Source organism: Nerophis lumbriciformis, linkage group LG05, assembly GCF_033978685.3.
Source record: "Nerophis lumbriciformis linkage group LG05, RoL_Nlum_v2.1, whole genome shotgun sequence".
NCBI classification, from domain to species: domain Eukaryota; kingdom Metazoa; phylum Chordata; class Actinopteri; order Syngnathiformes; family Syngnathidae; genus Nerophis; species Nerophis lumbriciformis.
In genome coordinates, this window is record NC_084552.2 from 23460162 (window position 1) to 23482169 (window position 22008).

General features: G+C 39.9%; 1 protein-coding gene across 1 annotated transcript in view; it reads left to right on the forward strand.

Annotated features, from left to right (window-relative positions):
* The window catches only part of LOC133606772 (pyruvate carboxylase, mitochondrial-like), an 828781-nt gene that overhangs the window by 676489 nt on the left and 130284 nt on the right, over window positions 1-22008 (forward strand). The window contains exons 16-18 of the mRNA XM_061961089.2: window positions 3441-3597; window positions 18124-18364; window positions 20096-20263. Of these exons, the coding sequence (XP_061817073.1) occupies window positions 3441-3597; window positions 18124-18364; window positions 20096-20263 (566 nt within the window). The remainder of the gene's footprint in view (window positions 1-3440; window positions 3598-18123; window positions 18365-20095; window positions 20264-22008) is intronic.

Sequence of the window (22008 nt, forward strand, 5' to 3'; positions counted from 1 at the left end):
CGTGATAGCCCGGGCGCCGCAAGAACAAATCAAGTCATCGGCACAATAAACCGCGTCAATACGTCAAGCATGGTTTCGTATTATGGCGTCCCGGCAGTGTTGCAAAAGTCTAGTGATTTATTGTGTTTTAGGCACCTACATTTAAACCATGGGTGTCAAACTCTGGCCCGCGGGCCACATTTGGCCCGCCGTGTAATTTCACTTGGCCCTTGAGGCAATATCAAATTAACATTAGAGCTGGCCCGCCGGTATTATACAGCGACGGTGCCGCTGTAATACTGCATTCACCGCTAATTCTCATACTTGCCAGCCCTCCAGGAAGACTCCCAAATTTCAGTGCCCCTCCCGAGAATTGAAACGTCCCCTTTTCGTCCAGTCCAACAAGTGCTGGCTCAGTTACATAATATGTGCGGCTTTAGCACGCACACAGAAGTGAATGCAAGGCATACTTGATCTTCAGCGATACAGGTTACACTGAGGGTGCCAGTATAAAAAAACTTTAACATTGTTAGAAATATACGCCACACTGTGAATCCACACCAAACAAGAATGACAAACACATTTTGGGAGAGCATCCACACAGTAACACAACATAAACACAGCGGGGGTGTATATTGTAGCGTCCAGGTGTTGTGCCGGATAATGCACCCCCGACGTACAATGCACCCCCTGACGGGAGTGTTATATCAACTAAAGCCCACACTTAAAGTTTCCACGTGCAAGATTGAATCTATTTAAAAAAGTTATTTAATAAGAAGCCAAAAGTGCAAAAACAATAATGTTCGTGTTGGAGGAGTTGTGAATGAATGAAATATGACATCTGTGCTGCAGTCTGCAGGTGTACTTAATGTTGTGGCCCAGCAGCGACTGCAGCACGGATTTCATATTTCATTCATTCACAACTCCTCCAACACGAACATTATTGTTTTTGCAATTTTGGCTTATTATTAAATAACTTTTTCAAATAGATTCAATCTTGCACGTGGAAACTTTAAGTGTGGGCTTTAGTTGATATAACGCTCCCGTCAGGGGGTGCATTATACGGCACAACACCTAGTGCTGCAAAGGATTCCGGGTATTTGTCCTGTTGTGTCTATGTTGTGTTACTGTCCGGATGTTCTCCCAAAATGTGTTTGTCATTATTGTTGGGTGTGGATTCACAGTGTGGCGTATATTTCTAACAGTGTTAAAGTTGCTTATAGGGTCACTCTCAGTGTAAACTGTATCGCTGTTGATGAAGTATGCGTTGCATTTACGTAAGTGTGCGTACAGGAGCCGCTCATATCTTGAGACTGGGCGGGCACGTAAAGCGGACGTGACGTCAGCTCGTAGAGGACGTTAAAAGCAGTGCCTGTAAGGCACGCCCCCAAGACTGTGGAATACGAGATATTATGACTGATGAACACCTTCGTTCGATAATGAGGGTTGCTTCAGCTCAAAGCCTGAGCCCCGACATTAATGAACTAGCATCCAAGAAAAGATGGCAGGTATCTGGCTTGGGCACATCAGATTAGATCAGTGTGTTAAAAACTGAGCAGTCCTGAATGGTTGGTTTATTCATTATTTTATTTTCAAATTTATTAGCCTTTGGAAAAAGTTAATGTTGATATTTACCTCAGAAGGCTGCAAATAGAAAAGAGGCATTCAATTTTTATTTAAATTGTATTTGATATGCCATTGATATTTTTGAATTATTATTATTTGAAACTCGATATTGCATGTCACTATAAAGTCATATAAGCCTTGCTTGTTAAATATTCAATACAAAACTTGTTTGGGTCCCTATTAAAAGGTTCATTTGTTCAACCTTGGCCCGTGGCTTTGTTCAGTTTTAAATTTTGGCCCACTCTGTATTTGAGTTTGACACCCCTGATTTAAACAAACCATTAGGAAATCTTCAGGACGCCATTCTATCCAATCAACAACAATGTCCGATGATAGAATGAAGTAGAATAATTCCTTGATACCACTTTTAAAAGGTGTCCACAGTGTCTTGTTTTCATTGGCCTCCAACGTTGTGTAGAAATTAAATCAATTTAATTGATTGATTGAGACTTTTATTAGTAGATTGCACAGGACAGTACATATTCCGTACAATTGACCACTAAATGGTAACACCCCAATAAGTTTTTCAATTTGTTTAAGTCCACGTTAATCAATTTATGGTAGAAATATATACCGTATTTTTCGGAGTATAAGTCGCACTGGCCGAAAATGCATAATAAAGAAGGAAAAAAAACATATATAAGTCGCACTGGAGCATAAGTCGCGTTTTTCGGGGAAATGTATTTGATAAAAGCCAACACCAAGAATAGACATTTGAAAGGCAATTTAAAATAAATAAAGAATAGTGAACAACAGGCTGAATAAGTGTACGTTATATGAGGCATAAATAACCAACTGAGAACGTGCCTGGCATGTTAACGTAACATATTATGGTAAGAGTCATTCAAATAACTATAACATATAGAACATGCTATACGTTTACCAAACAATCTGTCACTCCTAATCGCAAAATCCCACAAAATCTTATACGTCTAGTCTCTTACGTGAATGAGCTAAATAATATTATTTGATATTTTACGGTAATGTGTTAATAATTTCACACATAAGTCACTCCTGAGTATAAGCCAAACTATGAAAAAAACTGCGACTTATAGTCCGAAAAATACGGTAATTAAATACATCGCATTAGACATTATAGCCTAACACACATCTTTTATGCACAAAATGTATCTCAACAAAAGCGTGCGTGGGTTTTTAGCTTTAAATGGTAAGCATATGCAAATGTGTGCTTTAGGCACACTGAATGGCAGCAAAAACCTGCAGAATGTTATTCTAATGACTCACATTCCTCATCTTTCTGCGGCAGCCTCTGTGTAACTCAACCGCCATATTTGCACTTCTGCTTCCTATAATACTATTTGCAGGACCGGGCCAGGAGTCCTCATTCCCATTGTGCAATTAAACTGAGTTCTGCAGTCAAAGATGATCTCCCTGGCTCAGCACCATCGAGCTATCAAAGCTGTAGTAGTTGCTGACGTCAGCCGGAATCCAAGTTATGCGGGGTAGAGTAAACAATTTATAAAAAAAAGGGGGCCTCTCCCGGGGCATTTCTTGTTCATCCCAGAGCAGAACCTCATATATTGGCTCCATCTCCGAATGCACGCTGCAAATGAAATTTAATGGCGACAGTGTTGGATCAGCACTAAACCACTGGAGGCTTCAATATTGCTGATATGATAAATGGCTATAAGAGTCGCTAATCCAAGAAGGGAAATGAGAGATTCCTATCTTCTTCTTCTTTTTTTTTTTAAATTCCCTTCCTCTTCCGGGATCAAAATGAAAGTGCTGGAATGAAAAATGATTTGTTAAATACATCCAATATGTCATATGACTCTTATAGATTACAAAGTGTGTTTTTTTGTTTGTGTGTGGAGGTGCTACCTTCGACGTGGCCATGAGGTTCCTGTCCGAGTGTCCGTGGAAGCGACTGCAGGAGCTGAGGGCTTTGATCCCAAACGTTCCGTTCCAGATGCTGCTGAGAGGGGCCAACGCCGTGGGCTACACCAACTACCCTGACAATGCAGTCTTTAAGTGAGTCGCACACCTCAGCCTGCTATGGCTTTCTGAGAGATTGCATACCAAGCACAACAAATGTATATATATATTAGGGCTGCAACAACTAATCGATTAAAACCGATGATAAAAATAGTTGGCGATTAATTTAGTCATCGATTCGTTGAATCTATGCTATGTGCATGCGAAGAGGCTACTTTTTTTTTCTTTTTTTTTTTCTTTTTTTAATAAACCTTTATTTATAAACTGCAACATTTACAAACAGCTGAGAAACAATAATCAAAAATAACTATGGTGCCAGTATGCTGTTTTTTCCCCCAATTAAATACTGGAAAGGATAGAAATGTAGTTTGTCTCTTTTATCCAATTATTAATCGATTAATCAAAGTAATAATCGACAGATTAATCGATTATCAAATTAGTTGTTAGTTGCAGCCCTAATATAAACATATATTTTGTTCTAATAAAAACCGGACAAATACTGAGCACTGCCATATCAACATCAATGGGCAGGAAATACAGAGTGTACTCCACAAAATTCCTGGGGGTCATCATTGACGAATACCTCAATTTCAAATGTCACATTAGCCATCTGTTAAACAAATTATCCAAATATGTTGGCCTGTTCTTTCACCTTCGTCATTATCTTCCTCTTTATGCTCTACTTACCCTATATAAAACTCTCTTTGAACCACATCTAAACTACTGTAATGTCATCTGGTGTAACACCTTCCCTACCTACCTTCACAAATTAGAATCCATGCAAAAGAAAATCATACGGGCCCTGTCACGGTCCAAGTTTAATGCCCCCACTCGACATCTATTCCATAATTATTATCTCTTAAGACTGACAGAGTTCAATATTTATCAAAATGCTTGTTTAACCTATCAAGTCATTTACAGGCTAAATCTTAGGCTCTGTAGCTTGGTTCCTATCTACCATCCCCAGCATGCCCACAACACTCGTAACTTAGATCTGATAACAGGTAAACATCGTTTACTGGCTTGTACGGCTCAAAGTGTTGTATGCAGGGGACCAAAGATTTGGAACCGGCTTAATGAGAGCCTCAAGATGTTGTGTCCATTCTCCAACTTCAAAAAGAAACTGAAAACTTACCTATTAACCACCTATCTCTAATGCCTCATGTGGGGTAGACTACTGTTGGGTTTTGCATGGTTGAATGAATATATGTATGTATGTGTATGCTTGCTTTAGTACTATTATCTTGTGTTAATCATATAGCGTTGTTTTTTTTGTTTTTTGTTGTTGCTGTGCTTGCTACCATGTTTCATCATTCCATGTATATACTGTCCTCTGGACCCCCTGTCAAAAGCTTCTTCTAACTTATTTGGGGGACCCTTTCATGTACCAACATCTTTAAATGATGATATTCACTACTATTGTAATTGTTATATGGTATTGTGAATAATAAACTTGAAACTTGATATACAGTCGTGGTCAAAAGTTTACATACACTTGTAAAGAACATAATGTCATGGCTGTCTTGAGTTTCCAATCATTTCTACAACTCTTATTTTTTTGTGATAGAGTGATTTGAGCACATACTTGTTGGTCACAAAAAACATTCATGAGGTTTGGTTCTTTTATGAATTCATTATGGGTCTACTGAACATGTGACCAAATGTGCTGGGTCAAAAGTATACATACAGCAATGTTAATATTTGGTTACATGTCCCTTGGCAAGTTTCACTGCAATAAGGCGCTTTTGGTAGCCATCCACAAGCTTCTGGCAAGCTTCTGGTTGAGTTTTTGACCACTCCTCTTGACAAAATTGGTGCAGTTCAGCTAAATGTGTTGGTTTTCTGACATGGACTTGTTTCTTCAGCATTGTCCACACGTTTAAGTCAGGACTTTGGGAAGGCCATTCTAAAACCTTAATTCTAGCCTGATTTAGCCATTCCTTTACCACTTTTGACGTGTGTTTGGGGTCATTGTCCTGTTGGAACACCCAACTGCACCCAAGACCCAACCTCCAGGCTGATGATTTTAGGTTGTCCTGAAGAATTTGGAGGTAATCCTCCTTTTTCATTGTCCCATTTACTCTCTGTAAAGCACCAGTTCCATTGGCAGCAAAATAAGCCCAGAGCATAATACTACCACCACCATGCTTGACGGTAGGCATAGTGTTCTTCAGATTAAAGGCTTCACCTTTTCCCCTCCAAATATATTGCTGGGTATTGTGTCCAAACAGCTCAATTTTTGTTTCATCTGACATCACATGTACATAGATAAGACCTTCTGGAGGAAAATTCTGTGGTAAATAAGAGTTGTGGAAATTATTGGAAACTCAAGACAGCCATGACATTATGTTCTTTACAAGTGTATGTAAACTTTTAAACGCGACTGTATATCGATATACAGTATTTTCCAGGGAAAGTATACATATAAAGGGATTCATTTTTGAGCGAGATTCACTGAAATTGAACTGAATGACAAGTGTACTGTAATAATAATAATAATAATACATTTTATTTGGTATAGCGCTTTTCAGAGTACTTAAAGACGCTAAACAGTCAGTGGCACTTTTATTAACCCAGTTAGTCAAGATGGGTATTAACAGCACAGAAAAGAAACCGTTTAAATAGCACAAAATTACATAACATAAATAAAATAGAAAAATGTTCTTTCTACGTAAAATAAATAACAGCTGTGCAAATAATACAAAATGTATCAAACTCAGATAAAAAATTAATTTGCCGTCGGTGATGTAATGGACTGTCACACACGTACGGTTGTGGTCAGCGCCAAGTAAGTGGCTTGACTTAATTGTGTGGCTATGATCTTCCTCACTTCGGCATACATTTTTGCCAGCATTTCTTGTGCGAAATATGCCCGGCTTGGCAACTGGTGAACAGTTTTGATTTGGGCTTACATGGTAAACAACTCACATGAATGTTTTATCCAGACGCATACATTTGTCAAAATGTGGCCAAGTAGACGCATTGTGGGTTTCCTGGACATCGTCTACATCGCTAAAAGAAAAATCGAAAGAAGAGAATCCCTCTGCCATCTTCCACTAGTTTTTTAATATATAAATCGCCTGCTTGAAAATTCCCTCTTCTCTTCTACGACTCTCTCTCCTTGTCATTTGGGATGTCTGTTGTGATTTCCTTTCCTGGTTCCATGACCCGCCCTATCTTGCCTCTGATTGGCCTGTCCCTAATGTTTTGCCCTAATCTTAACCAATCGTGACTCATCATAGTAAACAACTCGGGGTGTGGGAAAAAATCGATTCGAATTCGAATTGCGATTCTCACGTTGTGCGATTCAGAATCGATTCTCATTTTTAAAAAAACTTTTTATTTTTTTATTTTTTTTATTTTTTTTTTATTAATCAATCCAACAAAACAATACACAGCAATACCATAACAATGCAATCCAATTCCAAAACCAAACCCGACCCAGCAACACTCAGAACAGCAATGAACGGAGCAATTGAGAGGAGACACAAACACGACACAGTGAAACAAAAATGAATATTATCAACAACAGTATCAATATTAGTTACAATTTAAACATAGCAGTGATTAAAAATCCATCATTGACATTATCATTAGACATTTATAAAAATTAAAAAAGAACGTAAAGTAAATTATATCGATATTACGATATTTTCTAAATTCATATCTTGTTTAAAAATATATCAATACATCTTACAAACTCGATATATCACCCAGCTCTAGTACATCGTACATCTGCACTTGTCCAATGTCATAGGTGCCATGCATTGCAGACAACGTAACATTAAGAAGTGGGACTCACTCACTCACTCATCCCATGGCCTAGGAGGCCGTAGGGTGTCATGGTGGATGCTTGGGCAGTCAGGGATCTCCAGCGCTCACGATCTTCTGCTGTTCGTAGCAGGGTTTGGAAGCTGCAGCCAGTCCATTCTTTGATGTTGTCCATCCAGGCCTTTCTCTGCCTGCCTCGTCTCCGCTTCCCCTCTACTGTTCCCTGCAGGATGGTCTTTGACAGGGAGGTGTGCCTTGTGACATGACCAAATCAGGTCGGCTTGCGACGTTTAACTGTTGAGAGTAGAGGTTCCTGTTCGCCAGCATGGGTGATATCGAGCTGTCTAAAATAATCATTTGTCCGGTGTTCACTGTATGATATATGTAGCATTCTTCTGTAACACTTGCTTTCAAAGGACTGTATCCTGCGCTCAGTGTCCTCTGTGAGCGTCCAGCTCTCACCACCATAGAGTAGGGTGGAAAGAACAGGTGACTTGTAGAGTCTGACCTTCACCTGGAAGTTGATGGTATTGCTTTTCCAGATACTGGTCACTCTTGTCATGGCTGATGTTGCTATGACGATTCTTGCTCTGATCTCTTTTGTGGAGCTGCCATCTTCACTCACAAAGGACCCGAGGTACTTAAAGTCCTTTACTTCCTCCAGGGTTTGTCCATTCAATGTGATGTTCGGTGGTGGTAAGTGATTGTGACTGTTGACCAGGATCCTGCTCTTCTTTGCACTTATCTCCATTCCATAAGCTCTCGCCGCCTCCTCTAGTTTGGTGGTCAGTTCCTGGAGTTCAGCCTCACTTTTTCCCTTAAAGTCGATGTCATCCGCAAAGGGAAAGTTTGAGACGGGTCTTCCTCCGATGGTAACGGAGGTGTGGAATTCTTGGAGTGCTTTTTCCATGATGTTCTCCAGGAAGACATTAAAGGAGAGGAGACAGCCTTGGCAGACACCAATAGATGTTTTAAAAGGTTCTCCTATGCTGTTGTTGATGAGAACTTGCTTGGATAACCTGTATGAGATTATTGTCAAAGTTGTAATTTCTGAGAACCTGCCATAGTCCTTCATGCCAGACACGGTCAAAGGATTTTTTAAAGTCAATGAAGTTGTGGTATAAGTACAGTATAGTATAGTACATCGTACCGCTGCACTTGTCCAATGTCATAGGTGCCATGCATTGCAGACAACGTAACATTAAAGGGGAACATTATCACAATTTCAGACTGGTTAAAACCATTAAAAATCAGTTCCCAGTGGCTTATTATATTTTTCGAAGTTTTTTTCAAAATGTTACCCATCACGTAATATCCCTAAAAAAAGCTTCAAAGTGCCTGATTTTAACCATCGTTATAAACACCCGTCCATTTTCCTGTGACGTCACATAGTGAAGCCAACACAAACAAACATGGCGGAAAGAACAGCAAGCTATAGCGACATTAGCTCGGATTCAGACTCGGATTTCAGCGGCTTAAGCGATTCAACAGATTACGAATGTATTGAAACGGATGGTTGTAGTGTGGAGGCAGGTAGCGAAAACGAAATTGAAGAAGAAACTGAAGCTATTGAGCCATATCGGTTTGAACCGTATGCAAGCGCAAACCGACAAAAACGACACGACAGCCAGCGACACGGGAGAAAGCGAGGACGAATTCGGCGATCGCCTTCTAACCAACGATTGGTATGTGTTTGTTTGGCATTAAAGGAAACTAACAACTATGAACTAGGTTTACAGCATATGAAATACATTTGGCAACAACATGCACTTTGAGAGTGCAGACAGCCCAATTTTCATCAATTAATATATTCTGTAGACATACCCTCATCCGCGCTCTTTTCCTGAAAGCTGATCTGTCCAGTTTTGGAGTTGATGTCAGCAGGCCAGGGAAGCTAGGGTCGATAAGGGGTTTACCTCGCTCGTCTGCGGGAACAAACTGCCGCCATTGCTTGCCGTGCTACCGAGGTCCTTTGTTCCTGAATTGCTCACACACTCCGGCAGATTCAATGGGGGTCTGGCGGCAGATTTCTTTGACTTTATCGTTGGAAATGCATCTGCTTTGAGTGTCGCAGGATATCCACACATTCTTGCCATCTCTGTCGTAGCATAGCTTTCGTCGGTAAAGTGTGCGGAACAAACGTCCAATTTCTTGCCACTTTCGCATCTTTGGGCCACTGGTGCAACTTGAATCCGTCCCTGTTCGTGTTGTTACACCCTCCGACAACACACCGACGAGGCATGATGTCTCCAAGGTACGGAAAACAGTCGAAAAAACGGAAAATAACAGAGCTGATTTGACTCGGTGTTTGAGAAAATGGCGGATTGCTTCCTGTGACGTCATCGCTCCGAGAGCGAATAATAGAAAGGCGTTTAATTCGCCAAAATTCACCCATTTAGAGTTCGGAAATCGGTTAAAAAAATATATGGTCTTTTTTCTGCAACATCAAGGTATATATTGACGCTTACATAGGTCTGGTGATAATGTTCCCCTTTAAGAAGTGACACAGGACAAACCTTAGCAAAATTAGCATAGCTATGTGAGCTACCAGGCTAACATTACAGTCCCATTTTAACTACATGCTAAGATAGGTTGTGTTCGGTTTTGTGGCTTTTGAACGGAAGTAAACAAAGTGATTGGCCACCAAACCAACACGGCTACTGTGCAGCAAACTCAGTGCAAACTATGGGAGTATGCAAGGGGCCTAGATCTTACCACTAAAAGCAGATATGAGCAGAAAATGCAAACGATGCATTGGAATCTTTCCCTGTACTTTATCAACAAAAGATTTGTCGAGTGATATCAAGAAATATCCGTCCGTCATGTTCCCAGACTTGTTGAACTATTGTGTGCTCCCGACGCCATTCTACGAGACAAAAACAGATGAAAACTTGGAAAAAAATGGAGGTGTACAACTTCTTTGTGTGTGGCTGGGTCAAGGAAATTGGTATCAAGACTCTCCCGGATTAATATGCATCGTTTTAGCTCTGGAAAGGTTGCATTTTACGATTTAACATAGCGTCTACGGCACAGGTGTCAAACTCAAGGCCCGGGGGCCAGATGTGGCCCGCCACTTCATTTTGTTTGGCCCTCGAAAGCCTGGAAATAATATGTATCAATAAAGTACTGTAACTTTTCTTACTAAATGTATTTTTTTCTTTCTATTTTGGGAGAAAAAAATATATGTACTACATGTAATTAACTTAAATATTGTCTAATTTATATTTATATTAGATTTATTTTAAATATTGCCTAAGAGGTGTATGGTCAGAGAGTCTTTGGGCCTGTGTGTGTGTGTGTATGTTTTGTCCCGTCTTGTCTTGTCTCATAGTAACAGTGGTACTATTGTATTGTTAGTGTACAGGAGTTTTTCTTGTTTTTGTTTGTATAGTATTGTTCTTGTATTATATTGTTTATGTTAAATGTGAAATGAGTGAGAGGGGTTGGGATATTATAAGCATCTGCTTCATCCAACCCCTTTTCAAGCCTTGCATAAATGTCTCTGCCAAAATGTAAAAAAAAAAAAATGTGTGTTGTTTTATTGTGCAGGTTTGAAATAAATACTTCAATTCAATTCAATAATTATGCAAAAATATATTATCAAACATTCAAACCATTTTTAAATAGAAATAATTACTAATAATGATTTCAAAGCAAGTTATCCATCAAATTGTGCAATGTAAAAGTAACAATAGATTTCATGGTAAAAAATGTTTAACTTACTGTGGTTTTTATAGCATTTTTCTGTAAATGAAAAAACAGTACTTTTTTACTGTAATAAACGGTGGTGTCGTTTTGGCATTTAGAGTACTGCACCGAAAAATCTCCAGTAGTTGATTTGCAGTTTAAAAAAACTAAAAAAAACTGGCAGCTCAGGTACCAAAATGTTACTGTAAAATTGATTTTTTTTAAATGTACAGTAAAAAAAACCAAATTTTACAGTAAAATTATGGCACTTTTTTTTACCATAAAAACAGCAGTAGAAACAGTAATATACACTACATTTTCAGGTGAAATTATTGCAACGTACCGTGTTTTTTTTACATTTTAGTTTAAAGAAAAATCTACTAATAAAATGCATTAAATACCGTATTTTTCGGAGTATAAGTCGCACCAGAGAATAAGTCGCACCTGCCGAAAATGCATAATAAAGAAGGAAAAAAACATATATAAATCGCACTGGAGCCCGGCCAAACTATGAAAAAAACTGCGACTTATAGTCCGAAAAATACGGTAATAGTATTCACTGTTAGAAGCGACTTGGACACCCCTGCTCTAAAGCCATGTTTGTTGCCTTGTCATTGTTGTTGCACGTGACATTACATTTTCCCCGTCTTTATCCAAATATAACCACAGATGTCAGCATTGTGTATGTGCTGAAAGATTCATTCATGATTGCTGCCTTTGGTAAAAGCTTAATAACTCTTTTAGATTTTGCTTACATTTGCTTTCTTTTTTTTTTTTTAGACTTGCCGAGTTGGTGCTTTAACGAAACACTTGTAGCAAAAATGTGTTTTAAGAACCCTGAAAATAAAATACAAACAATATCAAGATACTTAGATAGGAAATACTAAACTTTAAAAGTATATCAAACAAACTTTTAATGAAGTGATCACTGCAAATTCTGCTCCCTTGGACTGGAGTGCAGCCCACTTTTTTTATTGTCTTTTGTACAATCTTAACATCTTTCACCCTTCTTGATTCCCTTTTGAGTAACTCTGAAGAAACGTTGATCCTTTTGCGATTTGAACGGTTCCAACAGCCTAAATAAACGCAAGCAGAGGGCAAAACCCCGCCCAGGACGCTGTGACAACAGGCGCTCACTGGCCCACCACTTTGAGCCGCGCACACTTAGTGAAGAAAAACAAAATAAATTTAGACTTGGCTGCAACGTCTGTAGCCAACTTACAAATATTTGTCAGAGTGGTATTTCAAAATGTGTAGCAAAGCCTTTTTTTAGGGACCGAGTCCCTTTGGGACAGAGGACCCTATTGTATTTCTAGCATTTTATTATTATACCGCCGCCTCTTTGAGCTGTAATTTGACCCCCTTAACATGCTTCAAAACTCACCAAATTGGACACACACATCAGGACTGGCGAAAATTGCGATCTAATCAAAAAACCAAACCCCAAAACTCAAAATTGCGCTCTAGCACCCCCTAGGAACAAAACACAGACAAAACTGCCTGTAACTCCCAGTAGGAATGTCGTAGAGACATGAAACAAAAACCTCTATGTAGGTCTCACTTAGACCTATATTTCATACACTGACAACCCCCAGCAAAAATCAACAGGAAGTTTGCAATTCCACCTTCAAAACAAAAGTTTTGTAAAAACAGTCACCTTTTTTCAAACATTATCTCCTCTGAGCGCGTTTGTCCTGTCACCTTCAAATTAGCACAGGAGAGAGATTGAACCCTTCTGATTAAAAGACAAACCTGCCTCTAACTCCCAGTAGGAATGTTGTAGAGACATGAAACAAAAACCTCTATGTAGGTCTCACTTAGACCTATATTTCATACACTGACAACCCCCAGCAAAAATCAACAGGAAGTTTGCAATTCCCCCTTCAAAACAAAAGTTTTGTAAAAACAGTCACCTTTTTTCAAACATTATCTCCTCTGAGCGCGTTTGTCCTGTCACCTTCAAATTAGCACAGGAGAGAGATTGAACCCTTCTGATTAAAAGACAAACCTGCCTCTAACTCCCAGTAGGAATGTTGTAGACACATGAAACAAAAACCTCTATGTAGGTCTCACTTAGACCTACATTTCATACACTAACATCTTTCACCAAAAATCAACAGGAAGTTTGCAATTCCCCCTTCAAAATAAAAGTTTAGTAAAAACAGTCACTTTTGCCTCTTTGAGCTGTAATTTGACACCCTTAACATGCTTCAAAACTCACCAAACCTGACACACACATCAGGACTGGCAAAAATTGCGCTCTCATATAAAAACCCAACCTCAAAACTCAAAATTGCGCTCTAGCGCCCCCTAGGAAGAAAACACAGACACAACTGCTCCTAGGAAGAAAACTCAGACAAAACTGCCTGCAACTCCCAGTAAGAATGTCTTAGAGACATGAAGCAAAAACCTCTATGTGGGTCTCACGTAGACCTACATTTCATATATTGACAACCCCCAGCAAAAATCAACAGCAATTTTGCAATTCCCCCTTCAAAACAAAAGTTTTGTAAAAACAGTCACCTTTTTTCAAACATTATCTCCTCTGAGCGCGTTTGTTGTGTCGGCTTCAAATTAGCACAGGAGAGAGATTGAACCCTTCTGATTAAAAGTTGATGAAAGAGTTTTAATTACTGCTCCGGTTTGGATTTTATGAGCCCTCAAAGTCAGTCCCGTCCATCACTGCTTGCAGCTTTAATTATATGCAATTAGGGACCGCAATGTCCCTTTGGGACAGAGGACCCTATTGTATATAAGGTTTTATTATTATTATTCCGCCCCCTCTTTGAGCTGTAATTTGACCCTCTTAACATGCTTCAAAACTCACCAAATTTGACACACACATCAGCACTGGCCAAAATTGCGATTTAATCAAAAAACCTAGCCCCAACACTCAGAATTGCGCTCTACCGCCCCCTAGGAAGAAAACACGGACAAAACTGCCTCTAACTCCCAGTAGGAATGTCGTAGAGACATGAAACAAAAACCTCTATGTAGGTCTCACTTAGACCTACATTTCATACACTAACATCTTTCAGCAAAAATCAATAGGAAGTTTGCAATTCCCCCTTCAAAATAAAAGTTTTGTAAAAACAGTCACATTTGCCTCTTTGAGCTGTAATTTGACACCCTTAACATGCTTCAAAACTCACCAAACTGGAAACACACATCAGGACTGGCAAAGATTGCGCTCTCATAAAAAAAACCAAACCTCAAAACTCAAAATTGCGCTCTAGCGCCCCCTACGAAGAAAACACAGACACAACTGCTTCTAGGAAGAAAACTCAGACAAAACTCCCTGCAACTTCCAGTAAGAATGTCTTAGAGACATGAAGCAAAAACCTTTATGTAGGTCTCACTTAGACCTACATTTCATATATTGACAACCCCCAGCAAAAATCAACAGGAAGTTTGCAATTCCCCCTTCAAAACAAAAGTTTTGTAAAATCAGTCACCTTTTTTCAAACATTATCTCCTCTGAGCGTGTTTGTCGTGTTGGTTTCAAATTAGCACAGGAGAGAGATTGAACCCTTCTGATTAGAAGTTGATGAAAGAGTTTTAATTACTGCTCCGGTTTGGATTTTTTGAGCCCTCAAAGTTGGTCCCGTCCATCGCTGCTTGCAGCTTTAATTTTTTAACATGTTAATTATTGTTTGTCTTCTGCCCCTAACTAAGTAGCCCCCGTCATACTCTCATGTTTGATAAAACAAACAAAAAGTTATATTCTAATAGGTAGCATATGTTACTAATAGCGGTTACTAATAGCATGTCAACTTAACATAAACAATGCCTAATGAAATCGGCATTGTATATGGTTGTCGATCCCCAACAAGAGAGATTTTTGTGAATGAAAGGATTAAACACTGGATGCAACGGTGGCTGTGCTGCTGCTAACAGGTGAGCAAGAACATAAATCACTCCAAACGCCGTCCTTGCGAGGTGGCGTTGTCCTTGTTCCCTGTGCGTGAGCATAGGTGGGGCGTATCTTGGACAACTTGAACCAGAAAGAGGGCGGTTCATGACAATCACAGATCTTTCGAATGTGATCGCCCTCCAACCATGACTTTATAAAAGTAGAACTGTTTTATCTTATCTTGTTTTTGTATTTTAATTTTGCTTATATTGCTTTAATTGAAGAGTTTTAATTACTGCTCCGGTTTGGATTTTATGAGCCCTCAAAGTCGGTCCCGTCCATCGCTGCTTGCAGCTTTAATTATATGTAATTTTGTTTATTATTTAGGTTTTCTTTGTCCACTGTGTGCATATGAATGTTGTCATTCATCCAGCTTACTGTATTCTCAGGCCACTGAATGGATGGCAACTGGACTAATCGAGTACTATCTTATCGAGTACTCTGCGCTACTTACTCATTCATGAAATCGAGTACTATCTTAAGCATGAATTGATGACACCCGCCCGAAAGAGAGGAGAAACAACTTCAAAGACAATCTGAACTGTCCAGTTGTGATTTATTCCCTGTGCTGAGTGTAGTTCACTGTTTATAGTGTGACAAAATATGAAAAAGTGTTTAAAAAAAATAAAAATAATCAAACGGCACACACACTTTGGAGCAAACCACATGACACACATTTAGAGCAGTGTAGCGCCACAGATAATAAATGTGCCGTATGCTTAAAGCACTTTGCAAATAGATTGATTAGTCACCTTCGTGATGTCGATGACTCACTCCTCCACACATACACACACAAACACACTAGTGCAAACACGCACGCACACACACACACACAGTCACAAAGGTGTGCAGATAAATTAGTCGTGGCTTTATGACTAATGCAGCAGCCCACTGACTCTCACACGCACACACACCCACACACACACACTGTCCCCTGTGATGTTTTTTGTGGCTGCCCCTCCCTCTGCAATAAGATTATTTATCCTCGCTCTTATAGCTCATTTTTATGCTTCCATTCATCTCGCTCGCTCTCTCTTTATGCCGCCATTGAAAATGGGCACCATTACGATTAATGCCTTTGATCCATTTGCCTCCATCTTCCTCTTCATGCTGTCACTTTTTCCAGATTTTTTTATTTATTTATTTATTTTGCTTTTGTGGTGCTTGTGAGGCAAATGTGCCAGAGTGCCGTCATGGAGGAGATGGAATCAAAGTGTATTTCAGGGGTGTCACACTCATTTTAGATCGGGGGGGGCCTCATGGAAAAAAAATCTACTCCCAAGTGGGCCGGACTGGTAAAATCACGGCACGATAACTTAAAAATAAAGACGACTTCAGATTGTTTTTTTTGTTTAAAAATAGAACAAGCACATTCTGAAAATGTACAAATCATAATGTTGTTGGGTTTTTTGTTTTTTTACACTTACATGTTGCGGTTAATACTACTCTATTTTTATTTGTCGTTATTTATACTTTCTGAATAAAGTATGTGATAATGTTCATCAGTCAACTCATTGGTGTTAATTTTCAATCAAGATAAAAAAATGATATCAAATCAAATTACAGTATGTTATTTATGTAGTTTGCTCATTTTCCTCGACTGGTGCACTAATATGTGGTTTATATGTAGCATAGCTATTGTGACATCTAGTGGACACCTTTAGAACAGCAGTTTCTTTCATTCAAAAATTGTTGGCTCATTTTTATTAAAGTTAAAGTTTTTTGTGTGGCGAAATTATTCTCTGCATTTGACCCATCACCCTTGATCACACCCTGGGAGGTGAGGGGAGAAGTGAGCAGCAGCAGTGGCCGCGCCCGAGAATCATTTTTGATGATTTAACCCCCAATTCCAACCCTTGATGCTGAGTGCCAAGCAGGGAGTTAACGGGTCCCATTTTTATAGTCTTTGGCATGACTCGGCCGGGGTTTGAACTCACAACCTACCGATCTCAGGGCGGACACTCTAACCACTAGGCCACTGAGTAGGTTTATACCAGGGGTCGGCAACCCGCGGCTCCATGCGGCTCTTTAGCGCCGTCCTAGTGGCTCCTGGAGCTTTTCCAAAGGTGTATGACAAATGGAAAAAGATGAGGGGAAAGAATTTATTTTTTGTTTCAATATGGTTTCTGTAGGAGGCCAAACATGACACAAACCTCCCTAATTGTTATAAATCCCACTGTTTATATTAAACATGCTTCACTGATTGAGCATTTGGCGAGCGCCGTTTTGTCCTACTAATTTTGGCGGTCCTTGAACTCACCGTAGTTTGTTTACATGTATAACTTTCTCCGACTTTCTAGGACGTGTTTTATGCCACTTCTTTTTCTGTCTCAATTTGTCCACCAAACTTTTAACGTTGTGCATGAATGCACAAAGGTGAGTTTTGTTGATGTTATTGACTTGTGTGGAGTGCTAATCAGACATATTTGGTCACTGCATGACTGCAAGCTAATCGATGCTAATATGCTATTTAGGCTAGCTATATGTACATATTGCATCATAATGCCTCGTTTGTAGCTATATTTAAGCTCATTTAGTTTCCTTTAAGTCCTCTTAATTCAATTTATATCTCATGACACACTATCTGTATTTAATATGGCTTTTAATTTTTTTGCGGCTCCAGACAGATTTGTTTTTGTATTTTTGGTCCAATATGGCTCTTTCAACATTTTGGGTTGCGGACCCCTGGTTTATACTTAGCAAACTCATCCCGCGGGCCGTACGTTTGACACCCCTAGTCTAATTGATTCCAATTGAGTTTCACCGGGTCACTTTGTTACTTGGTTTTGCTTTGTTCCCGTGCCTCCAAAAGGAGAAGGAAGTTTTTGACACCAATTTTGCGAGTAAAAAATTCTACTGCAGAATTTAGGGCGCTACTGTGTTTTTGTGGTGCCAGGCAGCGCTGGACGAACCGCCTGATAATCCTCTTGTGGCTCGGCGTTAAGAGTGTGTTTGTCTAGCAAAACAATGGCCGTGGCTGTGCAAATGTTGCCAGTTACACAGCAAACCCGACTAGGATAGCCAGGTACTATTATCATGGCACGGATTCCCCAGTCAGCCTTTTGTATGGACGGATTTGAACAGCTTATCCCAACTTGCATGTGCGGTGTTATCTGTAAATAACAACTAATTCATTGTCGAGCGACGGCTCTTTTTGTTACGTTGCAATAAATCCACCCACCTCTTGTCAGGTTCTGCGAGGTAGCGAAAGAAAACGGCATGGACATCTTCCGTGTGTTTGATTCCCTCAACTACCTGCCCAACATGCTGCTCGGCATGGAGGCCGCCGGCTCAGCAGGGGGCGTCGTGGAGGCCGCCATCTCGTACACGGGCGACGTGTCCGACCCAATGAGGCAGAAGTACTCGTTGGGTTACTACCTGGAGCTGGCAGAAGAGCTGGTCAAAGCTGGAACTCACATACTTTGTATCAAGGTGAGGAAATTGTGAGCATTGAGGTAAGCGTTAGTCTGACATTAACTAAAAAATGACTCTATGGTGAAGTAAAACCTCAAGAGCAGCAATATACAGTCAAGAGTTTACATACACTTGTAAAGAACATAATGTCATGGCTGTCTTGAGTTTCCAATAATTTCTACAGCTCTTATTTTTTTGTGATAGAGTGATTGGAGCACATACTTGTTGGTCCCAAAAAACATTCATGAAGTTTGGTTCTTTTATGAAGTTATTATGGGTCTACTGAACATGTGACCAAATCTGCTGGGTCAAAAGTATACATACAGCAATGTTAATATTTGGTTACATGTCCCTTGGCAAGTTTCACTGCAATAAGGCGCTTTTGGTAGTCATCCACAAGCTTCTGGCAAGCTTCTGCTTGAGTTTTTGATCACGTCTTTTGAAAAAATTGGTGCAGTTCAGCTAAATTTGTTGGTTTTCTGACATAGACTTGTTTCTTCAGCATTGTCCACACGTTTAAGTCAGGACTTTGGGAAGGCCATTCTTAAACCTTAATTCTAGCCTGATTTAGCCATTCCTTTACCATTTTTGCGGTCATTGTCCTGTTGGAACACCCAACTGCGCCCAAGACCCAACCTCCGGGCTGATGATTTTAGGTTGTCCTGAAGAATTTGGAGGTAATCCTCCTTTTTCATTCTCTGTAAAGCACCAGTTCCATTGGCAGCAAAACAGGCCCAGAGCATAATACTACCACCACCATGCTTGATGGTAGACATGGTGTTCCTGGGATTAAAGGCCTCACCTTTTCTCCTCCAAACATATTGCTGGGTATTGTGGCCAAACAGCTCAATTTGTGTTTCATCTGACATCACATGGACAAAGATAAGACCTTCTGGAGGAAAGTTCTGTGGTCAGATTAAACAAAAATTTGACTGTTTGGCCACAATGCCCATCAATATGTTTGGAGGAGAAAAGGTGAGGCCTTTAATCCCAGGAACACCAATTCCTACCGTCAAGCATGGTGGTGGTAGTATTATGTTCTGAGCCTGTTTTGCTGCCAATGGAGCTGGTGCTTTACAGAGAGTAAATGGGACAATGAAAAAGGAGAATTACCTCCAAATTCTTCAGGACAACCTAAAATCATCAGCCCGGAGGTTGGGTCTTGGGCGCAGTTGGGTGTTCCAACAGGACAATGACCCCAAACACACGTCAAAAGTGGTAAAGGTATGGCTAAATCAGGCTAGAATTAAGGTTTTAGAATGGCTTTCCCAAAGTCCTGACTTAAATGTGTGGACAATGCTGAAGAAACAAGTCCATGTCAGAAAACCAACACATTTAGCTGAACTGCACCAATTTTGTCAAGAGGAGTGGTCAAAAACTCAACCAGAAGCTTGTGGATGGCTACCAAAAGTGCCTTATTGCAGTGAAACTTGCCAAGGGACATGTAACCAAATATTAACATTGCTGTATGTATACTTTTGACCCAGCAGATTTGGTCACATTTTCAGTAGACCCATAATAAATTCATAAAAGAACCAAACTTCATGAATGTTTTTTTGTGACCAACAAGTATGTGCTCCAATCACTCTATCACAAAAAAATAAGAGTTGTAGAAATTATTGGAAACTTAAGACAGCCATGACATTATGTTATTTACAAGTGTATGTAAACTTTTGACCACGACTGTAATTATTAATAATCAGAAATGATGAACATTTAAGACGTACTCATTCCATCTTTGTGTTCCAGGACATGGCCGGCCTGCTCAAGCCTGAGGCCAGCAAGATCCTGGTGGGGGCTCTGAGGGATCGCTTCCCGGACATGCCCATCCATGTGCACACGCACGACACCGCCGGCGCCGGGGTGGCCGCCATGCTGGCGTGCGCCGAGTCTGGGGCAGACGTGGTGGATGTGGCGGTTAGTTTTTGGCTGTTTTAATTTTGCACTTTTCCACACTTACATTTTAGTATCTTTATGCTCCTCAGTTGATTTGACTTTTGAGTGAAATTTCAGGGTGAACATAAAATCCAATTTAACTTTTACAGATACACTTACTTATGAATGTATGAATATACTTGTCCTACTGATATAGTTCTCTACTTTTTGCACAATGTGCTGTGCTCTAACAAGGATCACGATTTACAAAGGTGTGTGGTCTATTTAATGGACCTAGTTAAAGTTAAAGTACGGTACCATTGGTTGTCACACACACACTAGGTGTGGTGAAATTACCCTCTGCATTTGACCCATCCCCTTGTTCCACCCCCTGGGAGGTGAGGGGAGCAGTGAGCAGCAGCGGTGGCCACGCTCGGGAATCATTTTGGTGATTTAACCCCCAATTCCAACCCTTGATGCTGAGTGCCAAGCAGGGAGGTAAAGGGTCCCATTTTTATAGTCTTTTGTATGACTCGGCCGGGGTTTGAACTCACGACCTGCCGATCTCAGGGCGGACACTCTAACCACAAAGCCACTGACAGTTCAATTAAAGTTGAGATTTAAACAGTTCTCTTCCTCATGTTCACATTTTTAAATGAGACAAAAAAAAGATGACACCAGGACCCTATTGGCAAAACGTGTGTTATGCAGATGGTCCCGTGATCCGTGGGGGCCCCGTTTTGCGTGAAGAAGCGCAAAGTCAGTGTTTTTCCTGGCTCAAATTGAGGCAGAGGTGGTACAATCCTGACAATGCGGCATAATTTTAACGCAAATTTTTTAAAGTTTTTTTTCAATTTACAGTAATTTGCTGTAAAGAACACCGTAAAATGTATTGTTGTTTTTATTAATTTGATGGGTAGTTTGCTGTCAAATCATAAGTCAAGCAGATATTTAAGTTTTTTATTTTTATTCAGACAAAACATTTTGGAAATTATGATAATATACTGTAATATTTATTGCAATAACGCATGCTATTAAAGTTTAAGAGGCATGCAATTTCAAGCAGTACATATATTTTTTCTGTGTAAATGAAAAAAATCCATTACATTTAGTGAGAAAATATTAAGTACTTTATTGACACATTTTTTCGGTTGTTTGCGGGCCAGATCTGGCCCTTTGGCCTTGAGTTTGACACCTGTGGCCTAAGCGCTTGCATAAGAGAATGATGGTATAATAGCTTGTGTGATGGGGCCACTTTTGCTTGAGACACTCAAAGATGATTTTGAAGGAGCCTTCAAGTGCTCTTTGGACAAAAATTTCCACATGTTGTCACCACCATGAATTATTGCATTTTAACTGCCTATTATGTTAATTTCTCTGCTCTGTTTCACCTGGACTCTTGACTTTCCTCCCCAGAGAGATCGCTTTTTAAAGTAGTGGCTGATTTTGCCTGCCATGTCTGTAACGCTGAAAAACAAACGTTACAGAGGCCGTTTATTTTAAATAACCACGACATGCTTGTAATGCTTTCTTGGGGTAACTCCTTTTAGTTGACCTTGTACCAGTCAGTCTGTAACGTCACTAAACTCTACCTGATCCTATGCAAACTCTAATAAATTCTTCAATCAGTCGATCTATTATAATTAGTCAGAAAAGGTTGGCAACGAAGCTAACACTACTGTTCACTTACCAGAGACAAAATGTTCACAGCACAGTCTGGAGTGTTCTGTAGAAGTCCAGTGATCCCTCCGTATGGCAGAAATCCACTTGTTACGGCGGTCAACATT